Here is a 24,781-nt window from a genome sequence, read left to right on the forward strand (position 1 = left end):
TAAATATACTGATTTAAAGTTTACTTAAACTCTGAACCAGAAGAGTCTCTAGTCTAGTATCCATTATGTGATCTATTATTCTCATAAAATAAACACAGTCAAATCAAAACTAAAACCTTGTTGGAGTTTAAATAATGGAGACTTAACTAGCCTCGGGTTTTCTATAAATACCGTTGCAACTAAAATTTTGATAGTAGTTTCTTTCCACCGCTAATAGTATGCCTGAAATTATGTAAAGAAACACTTAATTTGTCTGAGAAAAAGCAAGCTTTTAATGGAAGTCTATTAACACAAAAATAAACGGATCCAAGCAGAATAAATACAAAACATCACTGCAAATTGCAGTCTCTTGCTCTATCTTATAGCCGAGATTCTCCTGTCTACTGAACTCACATAATCTAAAGTTTATAACATGCATTTGATCATGAAATCTCCAATCATAACTTATTTGTCTCATCATCTAACAATTCACACAAATTATTGCTTATCTTTAAAAAACAATTAAACTATGCATATACATAGACTAGATTACATTTTAATAGAATTTTTAAGAACTTTTTTAGCTTATTGAACATCCAATTAATACTTCCAAACCATCAAACACTTTATAAAGAATAAAGCAATCTATAGCAAAATGTATATCATAACCACACGGAATTTCCAAAACTGAATATTTAAAAAAATCTTGTCACGTATATGATAAATAAAAAAGGTTTTAGAATTGGCCTGGCCCTGAGTGCACAGTTTTATAAATCCATAAAATACAAACACAAGGTCTGTACAGATAACAGCCCATCAGCGGAGATGCAGATGTTAAGAAGATATGCCAGCTGACTAAGACTCATGTCGAATTACAACACTAACTGATTCACGACCAACGACATGCCTACAGCCCTCCAAAACCACACATCTAATTTAAGCCATAAGGCAATAAAAAACCTGTTTTACAAAAAACAAAACCCTACTCAATAAAAGTACAAAACCGTTATCCTCGATGGACCACAACAAATTGTTTTAACTTCAGAAAATTAGTACCAGCCCAGCAACTAAAGGTTACAGAGCATTTACTATCTGCACATCTCACTGTGGGCAAGAATCAGATTCCCATAGCAATGTTATGGATGGAGGAGGTATGAAAGCATTTCAAAGCAACCTTACCTCCAGAACATCTAGGACCGGGAATCTTATTGTCGAGATATTGGGGCCATAGGCATTGATGAGGGCTGGTTATAGTAATTTCCATCCGAACCCTGAAAACCTTGATATGTAGCCATTGGAGGAGGGGTAAAAGTGGAAGCACCAACACCAGGATAGGCTGTCATTGTCGGCTGTTGTGTCATGCCATAGCTGTATGCCATACTACTAATGGATCCAGCAGTCTGCATGAACTGTGGCACAGGGTACTGTGACATTGGTGGTGGTGGCGGTGGCGGCAATGGGGGAGGTGACGATGAGGGTGGAGGTGGTGGTTCATTGGGAGTAGATTGCTGGTTGGTTGTAGGAGCATTGTGTTGAATAGACTCAGGTAGAGAAAAGGGAGGAAGAGGTTGTTGAGGATTCTGAGGTGGCATAAAAGATGGTTGGTCATTCTCGAGCTTGGTTCTCTTCTCAGAGTGATAATCAGCTGCTGACTGATTGCCTATGACACCTTCTGATGCTAGGGAGGACAGCACATATGATAGCATTTGCGCGGAGGAAGTTGAAGCAGTCAATTTTGCTGCCACTGCTGCAGCTGCAGATTTGCGTGGATCTTCCTCAATGTGTCCAGATTTCTGAGAAAATGACACTTGTGGAGTATACATCAATGGAGCAGATTGCTCCCCTTCACTAGAAATAATACTAAAACTAGCAGATGACATGGAGGTTTGAATTTCCTTTGAGCTCTGCTCAGCTAACGACTGAATGTTATTGCCATTAAGTAACTGTTGGCAGTTGTTGGACGCCCGATCTGACCGTACATTTGCAGCCTAAAATGTACAAGCATCACAGATATAAGGGATACCATTCTTAAATAAGAGTAACATGTCAATACATAATACGTGAATAAAAGTTGATAATGGTCAAATAAAAATCTATTATACACCAGCAACCAGGTTAACAGTACAGATAAAAACATTATAATAAAAGCCATTCAACTTTAAAAACAATACGTGTATCCATCCTAAATATAAATACAACTGTAAAATTACTTTTTATTAAGGTCAAAAATATACATGAATCATCATCATCTAAGAACTTGACCTTTTCGGATAGTTAGTTCATGACATGGTACCAAAGTAAAAGTCTACAAGACTAAGTAATAAATCGCGTCCATTCTCACCACCCTAATCCCCCTTTCCGATAAAAATGAGAATTTCAGCAAAAGGAGTGATAAACAAGTCTTTGTATCAATGTGTTGGAGATCCCACCCAAATTTTAGTATATAAGTTGATGTATATCTCACCTTCCAAATTAGTTTTGTAAAATTAAATTAGTCTTAAAATCTTCTTCCTAATATGGTATTAGAATCTGTCCTAATAAGATTTGTTAGACTTATTGTATCAACCGTTACCCGGCTGCTAACGAACAACCTACAAATATCTAATCTTATGTTCAATATGTTCAGTAATCTGCGTGAGGAGTGTTGGAGATCCCACCTCAACTAGAGATAAGGCTGAATTACAATACATAAGTGAGTACAAACATTATCTCATAAGTAGGAGTTTTGAGGTTGAGTTAAACTTAAAACTCTAGTCCTAATACAATGTTATTAATGATATCAGATAACTATATACTAGTAGTCCAAAATCCTTTACAAATATATACCAGCAGTGATAATAGGTTATGGTGGAAGCATTGCAGACAAAAAAAGAATACAATATATATATATATATATATATATATATATATAAAGACACAAAGTTAATTAAAAAAGCAGAAATATAATTGAAAGGCAAAAATAGTTAAAGGCAACCAACCATACGTTAACTTAACAATAATAACTAGAGATATCAAATAGTCTGGTCTGATGGGTAAACAAATAAATTAGTGTTGACTACACCATGCCTATGTCAGGCCAATGAACCATTTTCCACTTTGAAAAAAATATATATATATATATTTTAAATAAAATAAATAAAAATAAAACATGTATTTTTTAAAATTTAAGACATTGATGAAATTAATTTAAATTTTAGATACAATGATTTGATATATAAATATAAATTATAATACATACATATGTCTGAATAAGATAATACTACCTTCATTTTTCTTTTAAATATAATTATTATTTTCTAACACATGTCAAGTCACAAGCCTACGAGTCAGCCTAGTCTAAGCCCATTCAGGCCATGAGATAAATTGGGAGAGCCATGTTGTGGCAGCTGGAAAAAAAATATCACTTGCTATCTACGATGGGCGGTTTAACTGGAATGGCATAATATCCCCTAAAGAACTTGACTAGGATATGCTCCCATATATTAGGAAGTGAATATATCCTTAACTCAGCTCACAAATAAGGTAAAGATATAGTCATTACAAGGAATGCTGCTAGAATATCTCAACTAGAGAAACACTTACGTAAACATTTTCAAACCAAAGTCCTTGGAAATATCATACTTCTAGGCTATTGAAGTATCACAGTAAACAGATGCGCTTTACCAACGAATAGTGTTTTCCTTTGGAAGATATTATTTCTTGGAAAAGCAAGATTAAAAATGTAGTTGCCCAATCAACCACTGAAGTTGAATATAGGACAATGATGTCTTGTACATGCGAACTTGTGTGGGCGAAACAATTCCTTTAAAAATTAAACATTCATTATATTCAGCAAATGAAAATGTATTGTGATAACCAAGTTGCTCTTCACATTGTTTCCAATCCAGTGTTCCATGAGAAGACTAAACATAGAAATGTTAACAATCATTTTATTTGGGAAATGTTGTCCACTAAAATTTGTCCTAAGTTTATCGAATTCAATGATCAACTTGAAAACTGCAGTTACAAAATCCTTAAAAAGGCCTCTAACTGAATTTATTTGCTATTAACTTAGTACATACAATTTGTATGCACTACTTGAGGGGGAGTGATAGAATAGGTCTTAAATATAGAATAGGTCTTAAATAGTTTTTATTGGAAAATTGTTATGTGTTGTACCTATCAATGTACCTAGGACTCTAGTGCTATCTTTAGATCTTTACTCTTCCCTCTACTCCTATCAATATAAATAGGAGAACATATGAGAGGAGATACAAGCACTCTCAAACATATTGTCTGTTTTTATTTATCTCATGTGGGCCTAATCAAATTATTCAGAAGTTGGCATAAGTGGCTTTATAAACTTATGTTACCCAAATTAATTGTTTATAGTGTGCATCATGTATTTCCTGTTTTGCACCTCAAGAAGGCAATTTAAGACTATTAATTTTCTCCTGAATTGTCTCTGGACTCGAGGGATCGAGGAAATCAGATGTCCTGAGAAGAAGCTATTGTTGAGGGATAAATTCGAAGAGAGGGACAACATACAATGAAGTGATTAATTCAAACGGAAGGGAATGTCAGCAGAAGATGCTACATGAGAAGAAATCATTGCAGAAAGGTCAGTTACCAGACTTTTAGCCTTGAGGGCAAGGCTTTAACTGAAGGGGGAAGTCATGATAGAAGACTGAATATGGACCCTCGTGCTACCACCAGATCAGAAGATGATGTATTAGTGGGCGTTCAGCATGACAAGCCCATACTTTTGGAGAGTTTATGAGGGTAGGAAAAAGTAATTCTTTGGTTGCAGTTGGTCAAAATATGTCCATATATCTTTTCTGTTAGGACTCGAGTGATTAGGCAAGGAGAAAATATCTCTTCTCTTGAGAGCATTCCTCTGGATTTCATTGTATGAGAGCTCAGTTTCTTATTGCTATTCAATATCATTGAGTGATTGAGGGAATGAGGGAGTGCTGATCACATAACTTTTCTATTGCTATTCAATATCATTGAGTGATTGAGGGAATGAGGGAGTGCTGATCACATAACTTTTCTGTTAGGACCCAAGTGATTATTAGGCAAGGAGAAAATATCTCTTCTCTTAGGAGCATTCCTCTGGATTTCATTGTGTGAGAGCTCAGTTTCTTATTGCTATTCAATATCATTGCATTTCTTTTTCAGCAGATTCAACTCTGTTCTATCACTCCCACATTAATCAGTTGCCGAAACCCAGTTCTAAATTACCTTAGTAGTTGGGAGCCACTTTCCAATAGAATAAACTAGAAGGGTAGATAAAAAAAATCGAAAACAGGAATCCTTTGAAAGATTAAAAAATAGAACCAACAAAAAGAAAGTACACAGTTCTTTCCATTTTTATATTTTATTCAATGTCTTCACAGAGAAGTTGCTCTTAACCACTGTCTTTCAGATAAATGACAATGCAATTTTTTGGAAACATCATTGACTAAAATACTTGCCAGTCTTTGCCAACTTATTCATATTATACAGAAAGTTAGAAACTATGTAAGTACTCATTGAATTTGGACAAGTTCCAAACCTGAATCTGGCTACGGACTTGACCCAGCTTGAATTCCTGGGAACAGAAGCATTTCAGAAGTATATACTATAAGTTGATTTCATCAATTTTATAAAAAGAAAGGTCTCAAAAGAACCTGATCTTCAAGAGCTTCTCTCAAGTGAGACACAAGACTAGTCCTTGATGACTCTATGGCTGTTAATTGCTCAATGCAATCCTTCAGTACAGAATTATGCCCCTGGAGCTCATCCACCAGTGCCGATCCACCAAATTGCCCTGCGTTGGTTGAATAGCAAACGATATAGAAGAAATCAACAAGCATTCCTACTTAATTAACACTTTAACTAAAAAATACTGGGCTAAATTGCAATTTTGGTCCCCCCATCTACTTTCCACTATTTTAGCCCTCAGATTTTAGAAAGATTGTAATGTCAAATCCTCAATTTTGCCTATATGTATTTCTTTTATTTTTTTTTCTTTTACACAGTTTATTATATTATTTTATGATAGTTCCTTAAATGAATCTTAGGTCGGGGATTCAATTGAACCAAAACAAAACATAAAACCTAGTCCTGATTAACTTACAATTGTATAATGGCAGATATAACAGAGGATAAGGTTTCTTTCTACTGTAATAGTTGTAACCAGTGTTATGAATATTGGATAATAGAAAATATCAGGGACCCAAAAATCCTTTAAGAAAATATATCAGAAGCTATAATGGGTTATGGCAGAAGCATTGGGGACAATGTATATATATATATATATATATATATATATATAGATAGATATCAGGATTATCAAAAATCAGTGGTAGACGCTGCCATTAGACAATTGCATGTCTTTTTTTTATTTTTTGTCAAGTGCCACAAATGTTCTTAATTTTTTTCTTTTCTTTGTCTTCACACCATATTTAAATTTCTAGACATAATATCATGACTTTTGCATAGCAATTATATTTCTGAATTTTTTTTATATGTCAAGAGCAAGCTGTTACGATAGCCTACATTAATTGTAAATTTTTTATTTATTGCGTTTTAATTAGTTGAGATTTTGTTTTAATATTAGGAAGATTGTAATAAGAATAAAATCCCGTAGTTATAGGGATTTATTCTTTCTAAGTATATGGTCTGTTACATATGTATATGTTTAAATAGGTCAATTGACCTAATAATCATCAATAAGGAATAAAGCAATTATTCCCTTCTGTTTTCAAGATGGTATCAGAGCTCCTGATCCTAGGAGTCTCTGACCGTATCCCAAAACAGTGAATCGCAGTTGTCACTGTTGCGCAGTCTTTACCCATTCTGTTTCACCGCTGCCTCTGTTTTTTCTTTTTTTTCCCACTGCAGCCTTCAACGCTGTTTTTATTTATTACTGCAGCCCATTGCTGCATCTTCAAGCAGTCTTCATCACTCTGCGATTGTCTTCCTGCAGCCTTCATTGCTGCACTTTATTTTTCCCATTCCTTTATTCTTGCTGCTATGGCTGAGGCAGTGAATTCTATCCCTGATTCAGGTGACAAATTCGTCCCTAATAATGGAGAATTGCAGAATATTCACTCTGCATACAGATTCAACGGAAAGAACTATCTTAAGTGGTCCCAACTTACACGAACCATATTAAAAGGCAAAGGCAAGGGCAGTCATCTTACAGAAAATCCTCCTAGTGAAACAGAAACTAGATTCAGATCATGGGAAGAAGAAGATTCAATGATTATGGCGTGGCTTTGGAATTCTATGATACCTGAGATTAGTGACACGTGTATGTTTCTAAACTCAGCCAAAGAGATTTGGGAGGCAGTCGAACAAACCTACTCAAAGGCTAAGGATGCTGCCCAAATATATGAAGTGAAGGTAAAAACTGTGGGAGCTAAACAAGGCAATAAATCTGTCACAGAATATGCTAATCAGCTCAAGTCCTTGTGGATGGAATTGGATCATTATCGTGTGATAAAAGCAAAGTGTTCAGAGGATTCAGTTCTACTCAATGAGTATATTGAGCAAGACCGTGTATATGATTTCCTGGTGGGCCTAAATCCTGAATATGATCAGGTTCGGATTCAAATTCTAGGCAAAGAAAGAGTTCCAAGTCTGAATGAAGTCATAGCCATTATCCGAAGTGAGGAAAGTAGAAGAAATCTGATGTTGGAAATTCCTACTGCTGAGAGTACCGCAATGAAGGTAGAAGATGGAGCGGCAATGGTGGTTAACCAAAAGAAGAATATTTTTCCAGCAGGGGAAAAGAAACAAGAAGAAGTGTGGTGTTCTTATTGCAAGAAACCACGTCACACAAAGGAGAAGTGTTGGAAACTAAATGGGAAACCACCAAACCGAGAATGGGGCAGCCAAAGATTTCATACCCAAAAGAGGGGAGGCCAAGGACAAGTAAATTTTGTAATCGGACAGAATGAAGAGATGGGGCAACTGAATCACGAAGAAATAGAAAGAGTAAGATCCTTTCTAAGTAAGATGGACAAGTCTACAGGTATGTGTACCTTGATACATTCTGGTAAGATTCCATATTCTCTTGGCTTTAATGTTTCAGATACAAACTTTTCACACTCGTGGATATTAGATTCAGGAGCCACAGACCATATGACACCTCTACCTATATATTTTTCCACCTACTCACCCTGTCCTAGCAATAAAAAAATTTCTACAGCTGATGGAACGCTTATAACTGCAGCTGGACAGGGAGAGATCCACATAAACCCATCCCTCACGTTAAAAAATGTCCTTCATGTTCCTAAATTATCCACTAACCTCATTTCTATTCAAAAACTTACAAAGGATCTCTGTTGTACTGCTATATTTGACAGCAATATGTGTATTTTACAGGACAGGAACTCGGGGAGGACGATTGGACGTGCTAAAGAATGGAATGGTCTCTATTACATAGAAAATCCCAATTTGTCTACCAAAAGTCACTCTCTTGTTACAGAATCTGCCATGACCGATAAAGAAAAAATTCATCTTCACCATTGTCGGATGGGGCATCCTTCATTTCAAATTGTAAAAACTATCTTTCCCTCTTTATTTAAAAACATAGATATAGGGAGTATGTGTTGTGAAGTTTGCGAGTTAGCCAAACATAGACGTCTCCCTTTTCCTATTAATAATAAATTGAGTGATCAACCTTTTTCTCTTGTTCATACTGATGTCTGGGGTCCTGCGAATATTCCAACTTTTTCAGGTGCTAAATGGTTTTTAACTTTTATTGATGATTGTACTAGAGTTACTTGGATTTTTTTATTAAAACACAAATCTGAAGTCAGTTCCATGTGTATAAATTTTGTCTCAATGATCAAAACTCAATTTGGTGTCACCATTAAGAAAATCAGATCTGATAACGCCAAGGACTATTTTAACATAACTTTAAATTCTTTTTGTCAAAAAGAAGGTATTATTCATGAGTCTTCGTGCGTTCACACACCTCAACAAAATGGGGTGGCTGAGAGGAAAAATGGGCATCTTCTAAATCATACCAGAGCCCTTCTTTTTCAAAATCATGTCCCGAAAAATTTTTGGGGGGAAGCTATTCTCACTGCCACATACCTAATCAATCGTTTACCCTCAAAACTTCTAAATTTACAAAGTCCTATGCAGGTCCTGTCCTCATTCTATCCCCACATAGAGTCCTCAAACAAACTTCAACCTAGAATATTTGGGTGTATAGCTTTTGTCCATGTTCACAATAATGAAAGGGGAAAACTTGATCCTAGAGCTGTCAAGTGTGTTTTTGTAGGTTACTCAAACACACAAAAGGGTTATAGATGTTACCACCCTATATCTAGAAAATTTTATGTGTCTAGAGATGTTACCTTTCATGAACATAAAAGTTATTTTGAGGAATCTCATCTTCAGGGGAAGAGTATAACAAAGGAAGATGAACCATTAAGGGAAGATGAGCTTCTAATATTCTCAAGACCTGAAATTAATCCTGGTGTGGTGAACATGGACAGACCTGAAAATAGTCCAACTCAACCTGAAATTGAAATACAACCAGAGACCGAAACTACTATCACCAAAACTCAACCTGAGATTGAACCTCAACAAATTGAAAGCCAATCTGAAACTGAGATTACTAATGGTAGAAAAATTGGGAAAAATTTGGTGTATTCAAGGAGAAAAACGAGGTCCATTCCAGCTTCTAGTCATGTTCAAGAATCCAATCCGGTACCACTATATGAGGTAACATCTACTAGTCCTGTAAATTTGTTTAATGAATGTGATGCTGGAATTTTGGAAACCTCAAAAGTACAGCAAGAAAACCTTAGCCTACCCAATGAGCTTGACCTACCTATTGCTCTTAGAAAGGAAACCAGAACATGCACTAAAAAACCTGTTTATCCTTTATCAAATTTTCTATCCTTCACACAGTTCTCTCCTACCCATAAAACTTTCCTTACAAATCTGAATAACATATCCACACCATCTTCTGTATCTGAAGCATTATCTAATAGAAAATGGAAACAAGCCATGGATGTTGAAATGGAAGCGCTGAACAAAAATAAGACCTGGAAGCTTGTTATCTTACCTAGAGGGAAAAAGGCAATAGGGTGCAAATGGGTATTTACTGTGAAGTATAAAGCAGATGGAACAGTTGAACGATACAAGGCGAGGTTAGTGGCTAAAGGATTCACACAGACGTATGGAGTGGATTACTTGGAAACTTTTGCTCCGGTTGCAAAAATGAATACGGTCAGAGTCATATTATCATTAGCAGTGAATAATGGTTGGGACTTACAACAATTTGATGTAAAGAATGCATTCCTACACGGAGATCTTGAAGAGGAAATTTATATGGAGTTACCCCCAGGTTATGATGAAATGGCAGTCTCAGGAACTGTATGCAAGCTAGAAAAGGCCTTATATGGATTAAAGCAATCTCCTAGAGCATGGTTCGGTAGATTTTCTAATGTGATGACAAGTTTGGGTTATAAACAGAGTCAGGGAGACCATACTCTTTTTTTCAAACACTCAGTTTCAGGGGAAGTAACTATCTTGCTGGTTTATGTAGATGATATTATTGTAACCGGAGATGACAAGAGAGAGCAGCAGAAGTTGAGTGAATGTCTTGCAGCAGAATTTGAAATAAAGATACTAGGAAAACTCAAGTATTTTTTGGGAATTGAAGTAGCCTACTCTAAGAAAGGAATCTTCATTTCTCAACAAAAATATGTTACGGATTTGCTTAAGGAAACCGGCAGAACGGCGTGTAAACCAGCAAACACTCCGATCGATCCGAATATGAAATTAGGAAGTATGGAAGAGGATGTGGCTGTGGATAAAGGAATGTATCAAAGACTTGTAGGCAGGCTCATCTACTTATCCCATACCAGGCCAGACATTGCTTTTGCTGTCAGCCTAGTAAGTCAATTTATGCACCAACCAAAAGAGGCACATTTGCATGCTGTATTCAGAATTATTCAGTATCTAAAAGGCACTCCAGGCAGAGGGATTTTGTTCAGAAAAAACCAAAGCCTAAGTATTGAATCATACACTGATGCAGACTATGCTGGGTCAATTGTGGACCGGAGATCAACCACTGGATATTGCACATTTCTTGGTGGAAATTTGGTGACTTGGAGAAGTAAGAAGCAGAATGTCGTGGCAAGATCAAGTGCCGAAGCAGAATTTAGAGCCATGGCTCAAGGAATATGTGAACTTCTATGGCTAAAGATCATCCTAGATGATCTGAAGATAAGATGGGAGAAACCTATGAAATTATACTGTGACAATAAATCTGCGATTAGTATAGCTCATAATCCAGTACAACATGATAGGACTAAACATGTTGAAGTGGATAGGCACTTTATTAAGGAAAAATTGGAAAGTGGGTTGATTTGTACTCCTTTTGTATCTACACAAGATCAACTTGCAGATATCCTTACTAAAGGTCTACACAATATTATGTTTGAAGATATTGTATCCAAGTTGGGAATGGAAAATATTTATTCACCAGCTTGAGGGGGAGTGTCAAGAGCAAGCTGTTACGATAGCCTACATTAATTGTAAATTTTTTATTTATTGCGTTTTAATTAGTTGAGATTTTGTTTTAATATTAGGAAGATTGTAATAAGAATAAAATCCCGTAGTTATAGGGATTTATTCTTTCTAAGTATATGGTCTGTTACATATGTATATGTTTAAATAGGTCAATTGACCTAATAATCATCAATAAGGAATAAAGCAATTATTCCCTTCTGTTTTCAAGAATAATGTATATATTATTTCTTCTAACCTAACGTTTTCGTTATAACCCAATATGATTTCCGTTATAACTTTATAAAGGATTTTTGGGGTCTCCAATATTTATGTTATTCAATATCCATAACACTGATATATACATAATATATACATATATATATACATATACACACACCACACACATACAATATAGAAAAGTATAATATATAATATATACACATACATAATAAAAAAATGCAGCATAGATAATTTTAAGAAATCCAAAAATACAATTTTAATGCAATAATAATGAAAGACAAGCATAATTAATGATAATATCATGTCCAGAAATTCAAATAACAAAATCAAATTTAAAACCAGAAATTTCAAGTTTAAAACTATAAATAACAACAAAAAATAACGGAGGCTGCTAGTTCAATGTGGGTAGGGTGGGTGGGACTTGCAGTCAGCAGTGGCCGTGACAGCAGCTGGGGCAGCAGGACTGCACAAATTGTTGGTTCATTGTCGGTAGTGTGGCCTAGGTCAATATTCTGCTATAATGTTTGGTTTGGGTAGGATTCTATGTCCAAACTCATTTTTCCAAAAGAAAAAAACACTTGGTCCCGGTGGGAAAACAAGAAGAAAAGACAGAAGATTAGGGTTTCACTGCCTCAGCTAAGGTCATACATACCCAAGGCTTCTTCTCCTTTGTTTTGCAAGGTTGCCCAATGCAACTCCTTCGTTTCACACAGGCACCGCACTGCCACTACACAACATCCACCATGACAGTTCGGCACTGCCATTCCTTGAAACCCAAAGCAGCCACAAAGGACCGCCATGAAAAACCCACATTGCCACCACTATGGTGTGGCAGCAAACTACAACTACACCACCAATTTCCGCCATGGCAGACTTTTAGAACACTGGTTGTAACCAACAAACTCTTCCAACAATTGCACACTATTTAGCACAGCTATATTACTGTTGATAGTGGAGAGATACAATATGCATATATACTAACAAAGTGAGACCACTTATATATGAACCACAAATTAACTATTGAAGTCAATTAAATAGACAAACAATTACAAGTAATGACAAATTGACATACCTGAAACTATTTCTTTATCTGCTTTATCAAGACAGTTAATGGCATTCCTGCATTTGCTCAATATGGCGTCTTCATCTTTTTGCCCACCATAAACAACATGGAAAGCTGAAACTATTTTCTCCAATGCATTCCCTGCAGATGGCCTCTGCAATGGATAAGAATACAACAAAAGAATGCAATCAGTATGCAGAGCATATTGACAAAGTACATGTACCAAATCCTCTACATCAAGACAAATTATTACCACCTTCATGTTTGTAGGCTTCACATCTCGACTAGTGTTTTCTACATTCCTCCCAACAAACTCTTCCTTGAGAATTTGACCACGAGAACCAAAGACTTTCCTATCTTCCCATATAACAATCTGCATAAAAGGAGAAAACATGTCATGTGGAGAAATTTCGCCCTATGTTTAACTTGATTTATTTTATCATGAATACTTAAACTACAACATGAAAAAAAAACAAGTTACATATTTGCTTATTGATCAATTATTTATAGGAGATGGGGGCACACCAAGATTCTAGCATTCCTCAAGTAAATGACATTGCACCATTATAGTAACACTGAACCATAGAACCAGCCCATAATGCCATGGCCAGTTGAATCAGAAAACACATTTAGAATAACAACCATGAATATAGCAGAATCAAACATCATGTCCATTTAGCAAATATTAGACAATTGTCCATAAATGTCAAAGCACAGAATACACACTCCAGGTAGAATAAGAGGGAAAAGTTTTATTATTGTTGTTGAATAATGATCATCTTGTTGTATAGCTTTAATAAAGCTCGTTAGTTATACCTAGTATACCACAGGCAGTAGTGCTTATTGAGAGTTGTAGTGTCAATTACTCAGATTCAAATATAAATATATAAATACACACCAGCATGTTTGAGAACACGCTGTTTTTCAGTCTAAAACCTTCAACTTGGTATCAAAGCAGGTACAATCCCACTCCCAGTCCTCCCTCCAGAGACTGTGCCAACTGTAGGAAACAGCAACTACTGCCACTAGAATCCTTATTTTTCGCAACAACTTATACACTATAATTTGATTTTATCTCTAATTAATGTGAGATTTCCAACACATTGGGGTCTAGACATCTCAAGGGTAGGATTAGAAATTTTTGGATGGTCCAATAGTGCCTCGATAGCAAGTGACACGGTAACCTCACTAGGATAGGATCCTTATTTCTATAGTTATATTAGAGCCTTGACTATGGTTATACCTTCTCTTTATTAGCCAAAATCACCACTGTTCAGCTTTTACTTGCTATGGCTATCATTTTCCATTGGTCTCACTATATTGACCGCAGTTTGAAGTGGCTCTATTACTAGATCAGGGCAAAAATTAGAGAAAGCATTGAACAATTTCCACAAAAATCAGGATAAATCAAGGCAACAATCAGAGAAAGCTGAGACTCAGAGAAAATGGGATCTGCTTTGCTGCATTCCGCACCACAGGTCTATTGAAAGAAAAATTCAGAAGATGGGATCTACAGTGTATGGGTGGTTAATGTGCTGGCAGGCTGGCCCACCCCACCCTGCCTATGGCCCGACGGATTGGCAGGTAAAAGCTGACCAACCCACACAAAAGTTGTCAGGTTTGTGGCCCGGCCCGTCAGGCCCAGACTTCCTCCCCTACTCACAATCAACTTCACATTAAAAATTTCATTCTTCACAGAGAGCTAGAAGAGGTGATTTACATTGAGCAACCTCCTTAGTTTGTTGCTATGGAGACATCTCGCTTAGTTTGCAAATTATGAAGATGTCCATATGGTCTCAATCAGTCTCCTCGAGCTTGGTTTGGGAATTTTACACATTTAGTACAAGGTGTTGGGCTAAAACAAAGTGAATCAGATCATTCAGTGTTCTATTGTCATACTTCTCTCAAGCAATGTGTCTACTTATTTGTTTGCGTTGATGACAATGATTAAAGGCAGTGATGGTATTAAAATTTCATAATTGTATAAGCACTTGTTCAACCACTTTCAAACCAAATACCTCGGATGCTAAAAATATTTTCTCGGTCTTAAGGTGACTCAATAAAAGGAAGGCATTGTGATGATTTACCACATTTTGGAGGAAACTAACATGACTGACCGTAGGCCCATGACAGTCCTATGGATTAAAATCAGAAGTTAGTGGTACAAGGTGAACCATTCTCAGACCCAAGAGATCTAGGAAATAGCTGCAGAAAATCATCTACTTCACAATCACAATGCCTGATCTTTCAACTGTCATCGGAGTTGTTAGACAATTTTTGCAGGATCCACAGCAATCATTGAAATGCTGCTATATGCGCTCTGAGGTACATCAAAAAATCTCCCAAGCAACAGTTATTGTATGAGGATAAGGGAAATAGTCAAGTTTTGGGATATTGTAACATTGATCGGGCAGATTTCTCTATAGCAAATACTCTACTATAGATATTGTGTATCCATTACTAGAAATCTTATCTCTTGGAGGAGCAAGAAACAAATCAATGTTGCCCGAGAGCTATGGCTGTAGCTACATGTGAACTTGTGTGGATTAGATAACTTCAAGAGTTTAAATTTTGTGAAGTCCAATAGATGAAGTTATATTACGATAATCAAGAAACCTTCACATTGCATCTAATCGAGCATTTCATGAAAGAACTAAACATATTAAGATTGATTATCGCTTCATAGAGAAGTTGTTATCAAGGAGACTAGTGCTGAATTTATCAATTCCAGCAATCAACTTGCAGATATCTTTTGTTATATAGCTTTTATAAAGTTGTCTTTGTTACACCTGGTATGTCATAGGCAGTAGCCCTTATTTATTATTTCTCAGAATTGTATGGTCAATTACTCAGATTCATATACAGACACATACATCAGTGGAGTGGATGAATACACACTATTTTTCAATCTAAGACCTTTGACTATTAGTATTGAACGGCAATAAATCCAGGGCAGGGGAGGGGGGAGGAAGGAGATAGAAGGGGAAATTCACCACAACAAGATTCAAACCTGACTGTGATAACCAGATGATTCGATATGTTACCAAACATTAAAATTTATAGTTTGTACATAAAGAGAGAAATCAGATAATCATATTAAACATTAAACACTTACATCCATCCTCCTTTTTATCTTTGCTATTCAATGCATATCTATGAAAAAAATAGAATTCATTAATTAACTTAGAACTAAGACATTGCACTCGCCCAATAATAGAGTAGGTACGTACGAAATGTTGGGATAAACAACAACCAAACTTGTTCATTCTTTTAAATAAAATGATCTAAGAATTTCTTTTAAACTCAACTAACAAAAATACTACAGCCTAAGTTACTATGTATTATACGGAAAAAAATGAAGTCAAAATGCATGTATCAGATTTGTTAACTAAGAATGAATAATTAAAGTACCAGTCGAAGTGCCTCACTCCTAGCAAAATCATCTCCATTCTGAATCACATCTCGAAGAGCATCTGGAAGGACCTTCCAGAATTCACCTACAAATTCAGCACCTTTTCGCCTGCTGTTCTGTAAAATATCATTTGCAAGATACAGAAATGCCAATTTCTTCTCACGTCGAGAACCATGAAATTGCCTATCCCATGTTTCAACAACCTGTTTGGCTTTGTTCATATGAAAAATACACCAATGTGACAAAGCTTAACCATGTTAAGGATCATATCCAAACGGCGGCATATAGTTATGCAACAAATACAAAAAAGAAGAGAAAAATATTGCATGAATAAGTGAGTATAAGAGTGTGCGTGTGAGAGAGTGAGAAACAAATAATGGTTACATTGCTTTACTAGTACAAATAGAATCCCATATACAGTTCTGCATTTAAAAGTGAGGGCTTAATCATTGCAATAAACCAAGGAAACAGGAGAGGGCCTAGAAACCAGTTAAAAGAGTATTACACTCCTGTCAACATTTCACGGCTCATGTTTCAACTTCCAAAGAAAGTAAAGCTCCAATTCTGGGCAATAGGTGATGTTAGACAATAAAGCATGGCCGCACGAACTCAAAACATTGGAAACATACAACTGCTTAAACAATAAAATACTGAACACATACATCTTAGACCATAAAATGATCTTGAAGGATACTCTCTATGCTTGCTTGTGAACCATTCAGCTTGGCTAGTTTTTCCACTAAAATTTGTGGATTAAATGTGCTACCCATCTTTCCAATTAGAGTCAGGACAACTAATCAACTAGAATCTGAACCTGGATGAAAACCTTCAAATAAGAAACAAAGGAAACACCAAGATTAGGATACAACTAATGGCAGAAAAAAAAAATAACATACAATATATAAAAGATGTAGATTTGTCTATTGATAAACAAGTACAAGCATCAGCTGTTGCAAAAAACACATATTAAGCAAATTAGATGAGGTAATCCTTCATAATAAAATACCCAAGCAAAATGTACTTGAAATAGTTACAAATTCCTAACAAATTCATCTTTCCAAAATGAAAACCATTCACATCAAATGCCTAGACCATAATTGCCTAGTTCACGTTACTCCAGACTGACAAGTGTATAGCTAACTTTCCTAAATAAGTGGCGCATGAGGAATATACTAGGTTGCTATTTAGGTTTGTTGTAAGTTTTAACATATTAATTGGAACACTGCTAATATAAAAATAATCCACAAAAGCTAAAATTTACATAAAAATAATATAAAAATACATATTTATTTTTTACATTTCCTCTAAAATCCAAAGATGTATTCATGTTACATGTATATACAATGTCCTTTCAGTTCTAAATTGTAAATTACCATTCATAATTCCCACACACATGCGCACATATATTCATCAGTTTTAACAATAATGCCTACACACACGCATGCATATGATCATCGGTTTTAACCATAACCATTGCAACAAGCTCCAATATTCAAAAATATAAATTACAGTCCTGCAACTGGTAATCCCACCACAGAGAATCACTTAACAACGATACAACCATCCACTAACAGTTCAGTAATATCTACAATTACCCCTTCCCTCACATATTCCTACTGCAGACAACAGAAGCTCTGCTATTTTAGTACTACAATGAAAACATCAACATTAACGCCAGCCAGAATGGCAATGTCTCGATCAAGGGTTGTGTCTCAATAATGCATGTTCCTCAACAAATTGAAACGAAAACATGCCTTAAACTAGAAAGCACTACTCAGATCCCTACTTGTTAAGCAATATGTACAGAGTTAACACACATCAGAGCCAAGAATTCAAAATGCTTGTTCTGAGCTGGACCTACAATTTAGACATTTATAAAATATAAAAAATATGGGAAAATACTTTTCCCAGTCATGCTCTAGGTTTCTGATATGTCAAAGCAGAACAGACCAACATGTGCCATTATTTTGAAACTTACATATACCTGTCTGAACATGTGTTGCTGCAAATTTACATCTTAGAAAATATTAATATGTAGTTAAGAACTTACAATAGTAAATGATTTATTTATGTGGCACGTTCTACATGGACAAAATGCACTATCCAAGACAAGTGAGAAGTAACATGGGCTAAGGCAAACCAGACTGAATTTCAGGATTATGCAAATAAATTAACTAATAGATTTGCAGACCATACATGTAATGTTTTAAAAGATGGATAGACATAAACACTTACGACATTAATAGATATTACATGTATAAATGTTTTAAATTGCAGCTACCATCTAAGTTGCAGGTGCGTTGTGATTACCTAAATTGTGATTGGTGCAGCCACAATTGCAGTAGTGATGCAGTTGCAGAGATCTCCAAAACCATTATACTGTGTTTGTAGACCGTAATTTAAAACCTTGACAAAACTAAAGTAAAATTAGGGATTTTTTAGTTTAAAATAAATCACAAAAACAAAAAGAAACAGTTTGTTGTCAAAGTAAAATTAGCATAGAAATCTACCAAACAGGCCTGGAAAAAATGTGAGAAAAGTCTAAAGTAACCAAAGTCACAAGACCTGGCAAACAAACGAAAATCTAGGTAACCAGAGCCATGAGACTTAGCAAACAAATGAAATATGCTTAACAAGATCAAACAGTTTAATATCTAATCCGTTGGCCGATCAGTTCTTGCTTTAATTATAAACTTGCAATGTAAAATAAAATTTTGATACAAAGATGTGACGCTGTTAAATTGTGCATTGATTAAATGAAAGCTGATATGGCCATTTATATACAATCAGATACAGAAAAATAAATATAAGTACAGATGCAACCAGAGGACAGAACAGCAGCTCATACGCAACCATAGAGACACACATGCTTGCCAATCTTAATGAAATCAAATTACAAGCATGGATGCACACATGGAAAACATGCACACAAGGAAAGAATACCACCACACATGGACACATGCAATAGACACACAGGCTTGCCAGTATTGATGACGTCAAATCACAAGCATGGATGCGCAATCTTAGCAATATTAACGAGACCAAAGCACATAAAGGAAGAAAATGGATTTAAAACACACAAGTAAACACAGTTAGTACTTAGATTCAAAACATTAACCAGATCCAGATATAACCCTAATTATTCACTTCAGCACAGTAAGTTTCGTTACAGGCTGCCTCACTGATGACAACAATTATGTAACAAATATATACGGACACATATGTAAGTGTTCTTATCGCTATGACAAACAATCACATGAACTTAAAGAGGTAGACCCACACAAATGCAAGTGTTTAGAGTTCAGACCACACACAACAAGAATATGACAACATCAGCACACACGTCGGTGCTTACGGTTTAGGGTTATACCCTTACACATGCAAGAGTGATATTGCTATGACCACAAGCCATGGACTGAAATTGAATATGACATCCACAAAAACAGTTTTTTGAAGGATTTTTGTAAGGTCCACAGGATTTTATATTCTAAATTCCAACAAACCGTTCGATACCTCCATTATACACGAATTCATCACCAAATATCTTTCCTCGAACCAAAGAGCCAAAAAAGGAACAGGAACGCATAAAAATCCTACTTTTTCCAGTGATTAACTAATTAATTAACAAAAATTACACATGTAGGAATGTAAAAACATATTAAAATAAAAAACACATCATCTTCCTAATCGATAGAAACCCCAAACAATTGCCGCATACCAGAAGAGACGAGGCGAACAAAGAAAGAGCCCAAACATTTTTAAGAAAATGAAAACAAAAATCAGAACTGAAAAATGAATTCCGATTCCCAAAAGTGGCTCATACATACAAAGCAGTAGGAAGGACGAATGCGGTTAAAGAGAATCAGCGAATGAAGCAACGAAGGAGGATTCGCACGGTGCTGAGATTCTCCGGTGTCAGAAAGAAGAGTATTTTGCGAACGAAACTATTGTTTCAGTTGCAGTGAGCTGTAGCGAGGTTTTAGTTCCGGTTTCGGTTTGGGATTCTGCGGTCGTGGGTTTTATACGGCAGCGAAAGGCATCCACAATACAATGTGATCACACGAGAAAGAAACAAACGAAAGCCTCGTGTCTCTAGAGGGCACATTTGGGTTGTTCCCTCAATTACCCCTTGCCCTTCCTCCAAAATTAATCAAATTATCCGCTCTAACGGCGTCGTTTCTGTAAAAGCCTCGCGTTATGTTTCGGTCTTAACAGTAATTGAACAAAAACCCTATACCAGCAAGCTATGCTTTGTAAGTCTTGACTTTTCCTGAGTCTTTCCCCGGTTTCATGTTAAGTTGAATTGAAACTTCTCCCATTTATCTTTTCACAAATAATTTCCAACGAACCGAGTTTAAAAAAAAATACATATAGAGAGAAGATAATGAAAATGAAAAATAAAAATCATCATTTTCTAAAAAAAATTATTTCTTTAAAAAAACTATTTTTGAAAAAAGAAATTAAGCAAATATATTAATATTAATATTAAATATATATATATATATATATATATATATATATATATATATATATATATATAAATAGTGGTAACACAAATAGCAGTTTTCGTCATGTCATGGCTACCTAAAGAAGAAGAAAAAATTGTTTCACATGATACATGCATAATTGACATCTAATTCTCTTTATCTTGTGCTTTGTAAGGAATTTTAAAATAATATTTGTGCATAGCTAGGACTGGATGCGGTTTGAATAATACTTGGTCTTAGTCTAGAGTGGTTGCAATTCAAATAATACTCATGTTTAGTGAAGAGAACTTAAGGTCAAAAGAATGCTCGTGTTTAGCCAAAAGTGACTGAGTAATTCTTATATCTTTGTAGTGGCAATTTTTGTTAGTAGAACTTTAATCATGTCAATTAAGAACTAGACTTAGTATGGGCTATGAGACCAACTAATATAAAAATAATTTATGTAAATATCTATTAACCCTTATCTTTTACATTAGATGTTATTAATATGTTACTAATCAAACTAGTAGAGTTTTGTGCAAACAATATTAGAAATAGGTAATTTTAGATAGTATATATGTCATATTGAAATTGTATCTAACAACCCTTTATCAGACACAGTCCTTTAAGAAACTTGCTTGACGGTGTTTGTTCAACACTAAATTTTGTCTGTTCACATCTATCAGATGAAGCTTTAAAAAAATTAAAATTTATAAATACACAAATCCTCTCTTGTGTTCTTGCCCTATTTTTCACACATAGAAACACGATAACCACTTATCTAAAGAGAAATCATGATAGGTGCAAATTGAAGAGAATGAGGACAAAAATGAAAAAAGCAAACGAAGAGCAAAGAAAAACAAGGATGAAAAAATCTTGTGATCTTTATGCCTTGGCTGATAAAACAGCCTTTTTTTCCTCTTAATTCTCAACTCTATTTTATGCCAAATGAATAAAGAAATAATCCAAAGCTATTTATACATAAGTCACAAATGTCAATCTATTGAGTGGATCTCAAATCGATGAGCCTTGTTAAAGTCACCTTGTCATCACCTTAATTTCATTGAGTGAATTCACTCTATAGAGCAATGAATTATGGCATTTAACAAGTCATATTCATTGAGTGCATTTCAGTGTCCTAAGCAAATTAGTTTTAGATGCAAAACCTTAGACTTTTAGGTGCATAGCTCAAAAGAATTGGGTGAATTCAAAATGGCTAAACAAATTTTGAAGTGTTAAACAAATTATACATAAAAGCTTCTATATTCATTATGCATAATTTCCCTAAGCAAAAGTAAAATGGTTGAATGATTTTTCTATAGTAAAGCAAACATTCAGAAATTGATAGAGATGTGAGAATGAGCAAGGACAAGGATCCACTTGAAGAACTTTAAGGACCTATGACACGAGCTAGAGCAAGGAAAGCAAAAGAATCTCTATAGTAAGTGTTGTCCATTTTAGTTCAATACAAGACTAAGTTTCAATGAGAAAAGACCAAGGTTGCGAATTGCATCATGGCTCAAATGGAGAATGACTAATATACCAATGTGATGCAGTTCCTTTTAAGTTATTAATTTGTTTAAATAAGGAGCTAATGATTTGTAAAATTGGCTGACCAAATTATGTTTTGGTTTAACCAATTAATGAACTTTAGTTTTACTTTATTTTCAAGTTGTAATAAGAGCTCATTTGCTAACTTAAGAATCAGCCTTTGGGAGACCAAGAGGGATGCATAGCCTAATGCTTTTTGGGGTGAATTTTGGGCTGCCAAATTTGTAGTTACAATCAGCCACTAAGTAGTGGGGTCATTAATAGCTTAAATGGGATGTAATTGTAATTTATGGGTCTTTTGTAATTTTGATGGTTAAAGCTTCTATACAAGCTAAACCATTTTTACCAATGGAGACAAGTTAAGTTTTATTCAGAAAATTAAAGTTTATCTCTTTTATTTTAGTGAGAGTGATTCTCCTAAGTTCTTGAGTGATTCAAGAACCTTTGGCTATATCAAAGGACTTTCCCCTCCTTTCCTTCCACCTTTCATATTCACATCTTCTTCTTTCACCCGAAATCAAAAACTCACTTCTGTCTAGATTTATCACGTGGTTATAACTCTCGTTCTACACATCCAAAATTAGTGTTTCTTAAACCTAAATTATAGTTCAGAAGGTGAACTTTTATCTCATTTTGGAATCACATCAATTGGAGTTCTACAACTCGAGATATCGATGTTTCCAATATATTGTCCAGACTAGAATCCCAACATCTTTCTAATCCACCTTTTCACTAAGTTTTAAGTTTCCTAACCCTAAAGATCCTAAGTCGACCCTTGTGCAAATGGGGTTCACATCAGAAATTGAGTTTAAAAAATGTTAAGTTACTTTCTTATTACCTAATATGCTAAACAAAAATTTTAAATGTTACAACATGTAGGAAAATAATCATCAAAAGTAATCTATACATACAATTTTAATGTAATTTTTTAAAGGTGACCAAAATATTAAGTACTCTTATGTAAAATGTTAAAAATGGAATAATAAAGCAAGCATATATGTTCTTGTTTCCTAATTTATTATATTTAATATTTAAAATGCAAATTGTTCTTGCTTAAGCTAATGGAGCTGACAGAAACACTTAACTTGGTCTCTCTTTTCGTTGGTATATAAGGTAAGTAATGTTTGGTCTCCTTATCTTAGGGTAATCTCTTATTTATAAGCACCAATTCCCTTGGTCTCGTGCCACTACGGTTGTATGCCTTACTATCTTGCCATTAGCAGAACTACCTCTACATTACGCAGCGCCAATGTAAGGAGTGGTGTAAACTGCCTAAAGTGAGAAGGCATGAGGTCGTCCTTAAATTTATGTCTTCTTGACCTACAAGATCAATGATCACCTTGAGGCCGACATACTAAATGACATGTGACTTATGTACAATCATAACAGACGATCCACAAATACTTGACATTTCTTCATGATTTGTCTTCTACATTTACATTCATCACAATTTTATGATTATTATGTCATTTTTATATTTATTCAAACATTTTCCATTAATTTTAAACAATTTAATTCCATTATTTCATTTCTTAGTCAAACCATTTTAATTTTGTAACATTTCATTTTATCAAAAGTAAAGGGACCGATCAATTTTATTATATTGGAGACCTTTTAAAATTGAGTTTAAAAGAAGTTAACTTACCTTTTTATCTAATATCCTAAGCAATGTTTATATGTTACATGACATAGGAAAATAATGCTAAAAATAATGTATATCATGTTATAAAATAAAACTAATAACAGAGAGAAAAATAGAAGAAAAAAAATAGAGAATGAGAGAATAAGAAGCAACTTATGTGTCTTATTACTGATAGGAAGAGTCTTATTTACAAATACAACATGGTAACCCATAAAGGATATAAATCAAATAGTTAATACAAAATATTACATAAAGAGTAATGAATCATATGACTGCCAATCATATCAATCATATAAGTAATTGCATCAAATCAATGGATGATCATTAATTCATAACACTCCCCATTTGGTGTCTATCGATAAAAGAATGTGTCTCGTTAAAACCTTACTTGGAAAAACCCTTTGGGATAAAATCCTAGTGAAGGAAAAAGAGTACATCATTCTATATAATATTGTTCTTTACATCTTCTATTTCTCCCCCTCATGTAAATTTACATCATTAAGATGACAAAGTCTAATTTTGTGAACCAATTGCTCAAAAGTTTTCCTTGGCAAAGACGTTGTAAATAAATCTACTAGATTTTCACATGAGCGAACCTTTTGGATCTCTACATCACCATTTCCTTGAAGATCATGAGTGAAAAAGAATTTTGGAAGAATATGTTTTATTTTATCTCCTTTAATATATTCTTCTTTCAATTGAACAATGCATGCACTATTGTCTTCATATATGGTTGTTGATTTCATTTTTCCCGAGGATACACCACAAGTTTGTTGCGCATGTTGAATTATAGACCTTAACCAAACACATTCATGACTTGCCTCATGTAATGCTAAATTTTTTGCATGATTTGACGATGTTGTTATTATTGTTTGTTTCACATATCGCCATGAAATCGTTGTGCCATGACATGTGATTAAATA

General features: G+C 34.8%; 1 protein-coding gene across 5 annotated transcripts; it reads right to left on the reverse strand.

Moving 5' to 3' along the window:
- Positions 1 to 673: 673 nt before the first annotated feature.
- LOC114174231 (regulation of nuclear pre-mRNA domain-containing protein 1A) lies at positions 674 to 20,326 on the reverse strand. Of its 5 annotated transcripts, none has more exons than XM_028059039.1 (9): positions 20,027 to 20,326; positions 18,510 to 18,605; positions 16,894 to 17,025; positions 16,199 to 16,446; positions 13,044 to 13,160; positions 12,797 to 12,941; positions 5,631 to 5,770; positions 5,516 to 5,551; positions 674 to 1,967 (listed from the first exon to the last, which is right to left on the reverse strand). In XM_028059039.1, exons 3-9 carry the CDS (start codon positions 16,967 to 16,969, stop codon positions 1,185 to 1,187), a joined length of 1,545 nt encoding a protein of 514 aa, XP_027914840.1. In that variant the 5' UTR covers positions 16,970 to 17,025; positions 18,510 to 18,605; positions 20,027 to 20,326; the 3' UTR covers positions 674 to 1,184. The 5 variants fall into 5 exon arrangements, with proteins under 5 accessions (XP_027914840.1, XP_027914830.1, XP_027914854.1 ...); XM_028059029.1 differs by having other exon boundaries at positions 18,510 to 18,615; XM_028059053.1 differs by having other exon boundaries at positions 20,023 to 20,326.
- Between the last annotated feature and the right edge of the window lie 4,455 nt (positions 20,327 to 24,781).

Source organism: Vigna unguiculata, chromosome 1 (genome assembly GCF_004118075.2).
Source record: "Vigna unguiculata cultivar IT97K-499-35 chromosome 1, ASM411807v1, whole genome shotgun sequence".
NCBI classification, from domain to species: Eukaryota; Viridiplantae; Streptophyta; class Magnoliopsida; order Fabales; family Fabaceae; genus Vigna; species Vigna unguiculata.

What these genes read in the sequence shown, in the direction of transcription:
- LOC114174231 (XM_028059063.1), bottom strand. Translation starts at nt 16,969, where the DNA reads ATGGGTAGCACATTTAATCCACAAATTTTAGTGGAAAAACTAGCCAAG. An exon ending in GGAGTGAGGCACTTCGACTG is followed by an intron (nt 13,161 to 16,198) that starts GTACTTTAATTA and finishes CCTTTTATGCAG; the next exon opens with ATTGTTATATGGGAAGATAG. An exon ending in AGATAAAGAAATAGTTTCAG is followed by an intron (nt 5,771 to 12,796) that starts GTATGTCAATTT and finishes CAACCAACGCAG; the next exon opens with GGCAATTTGGTGGATCGGCA.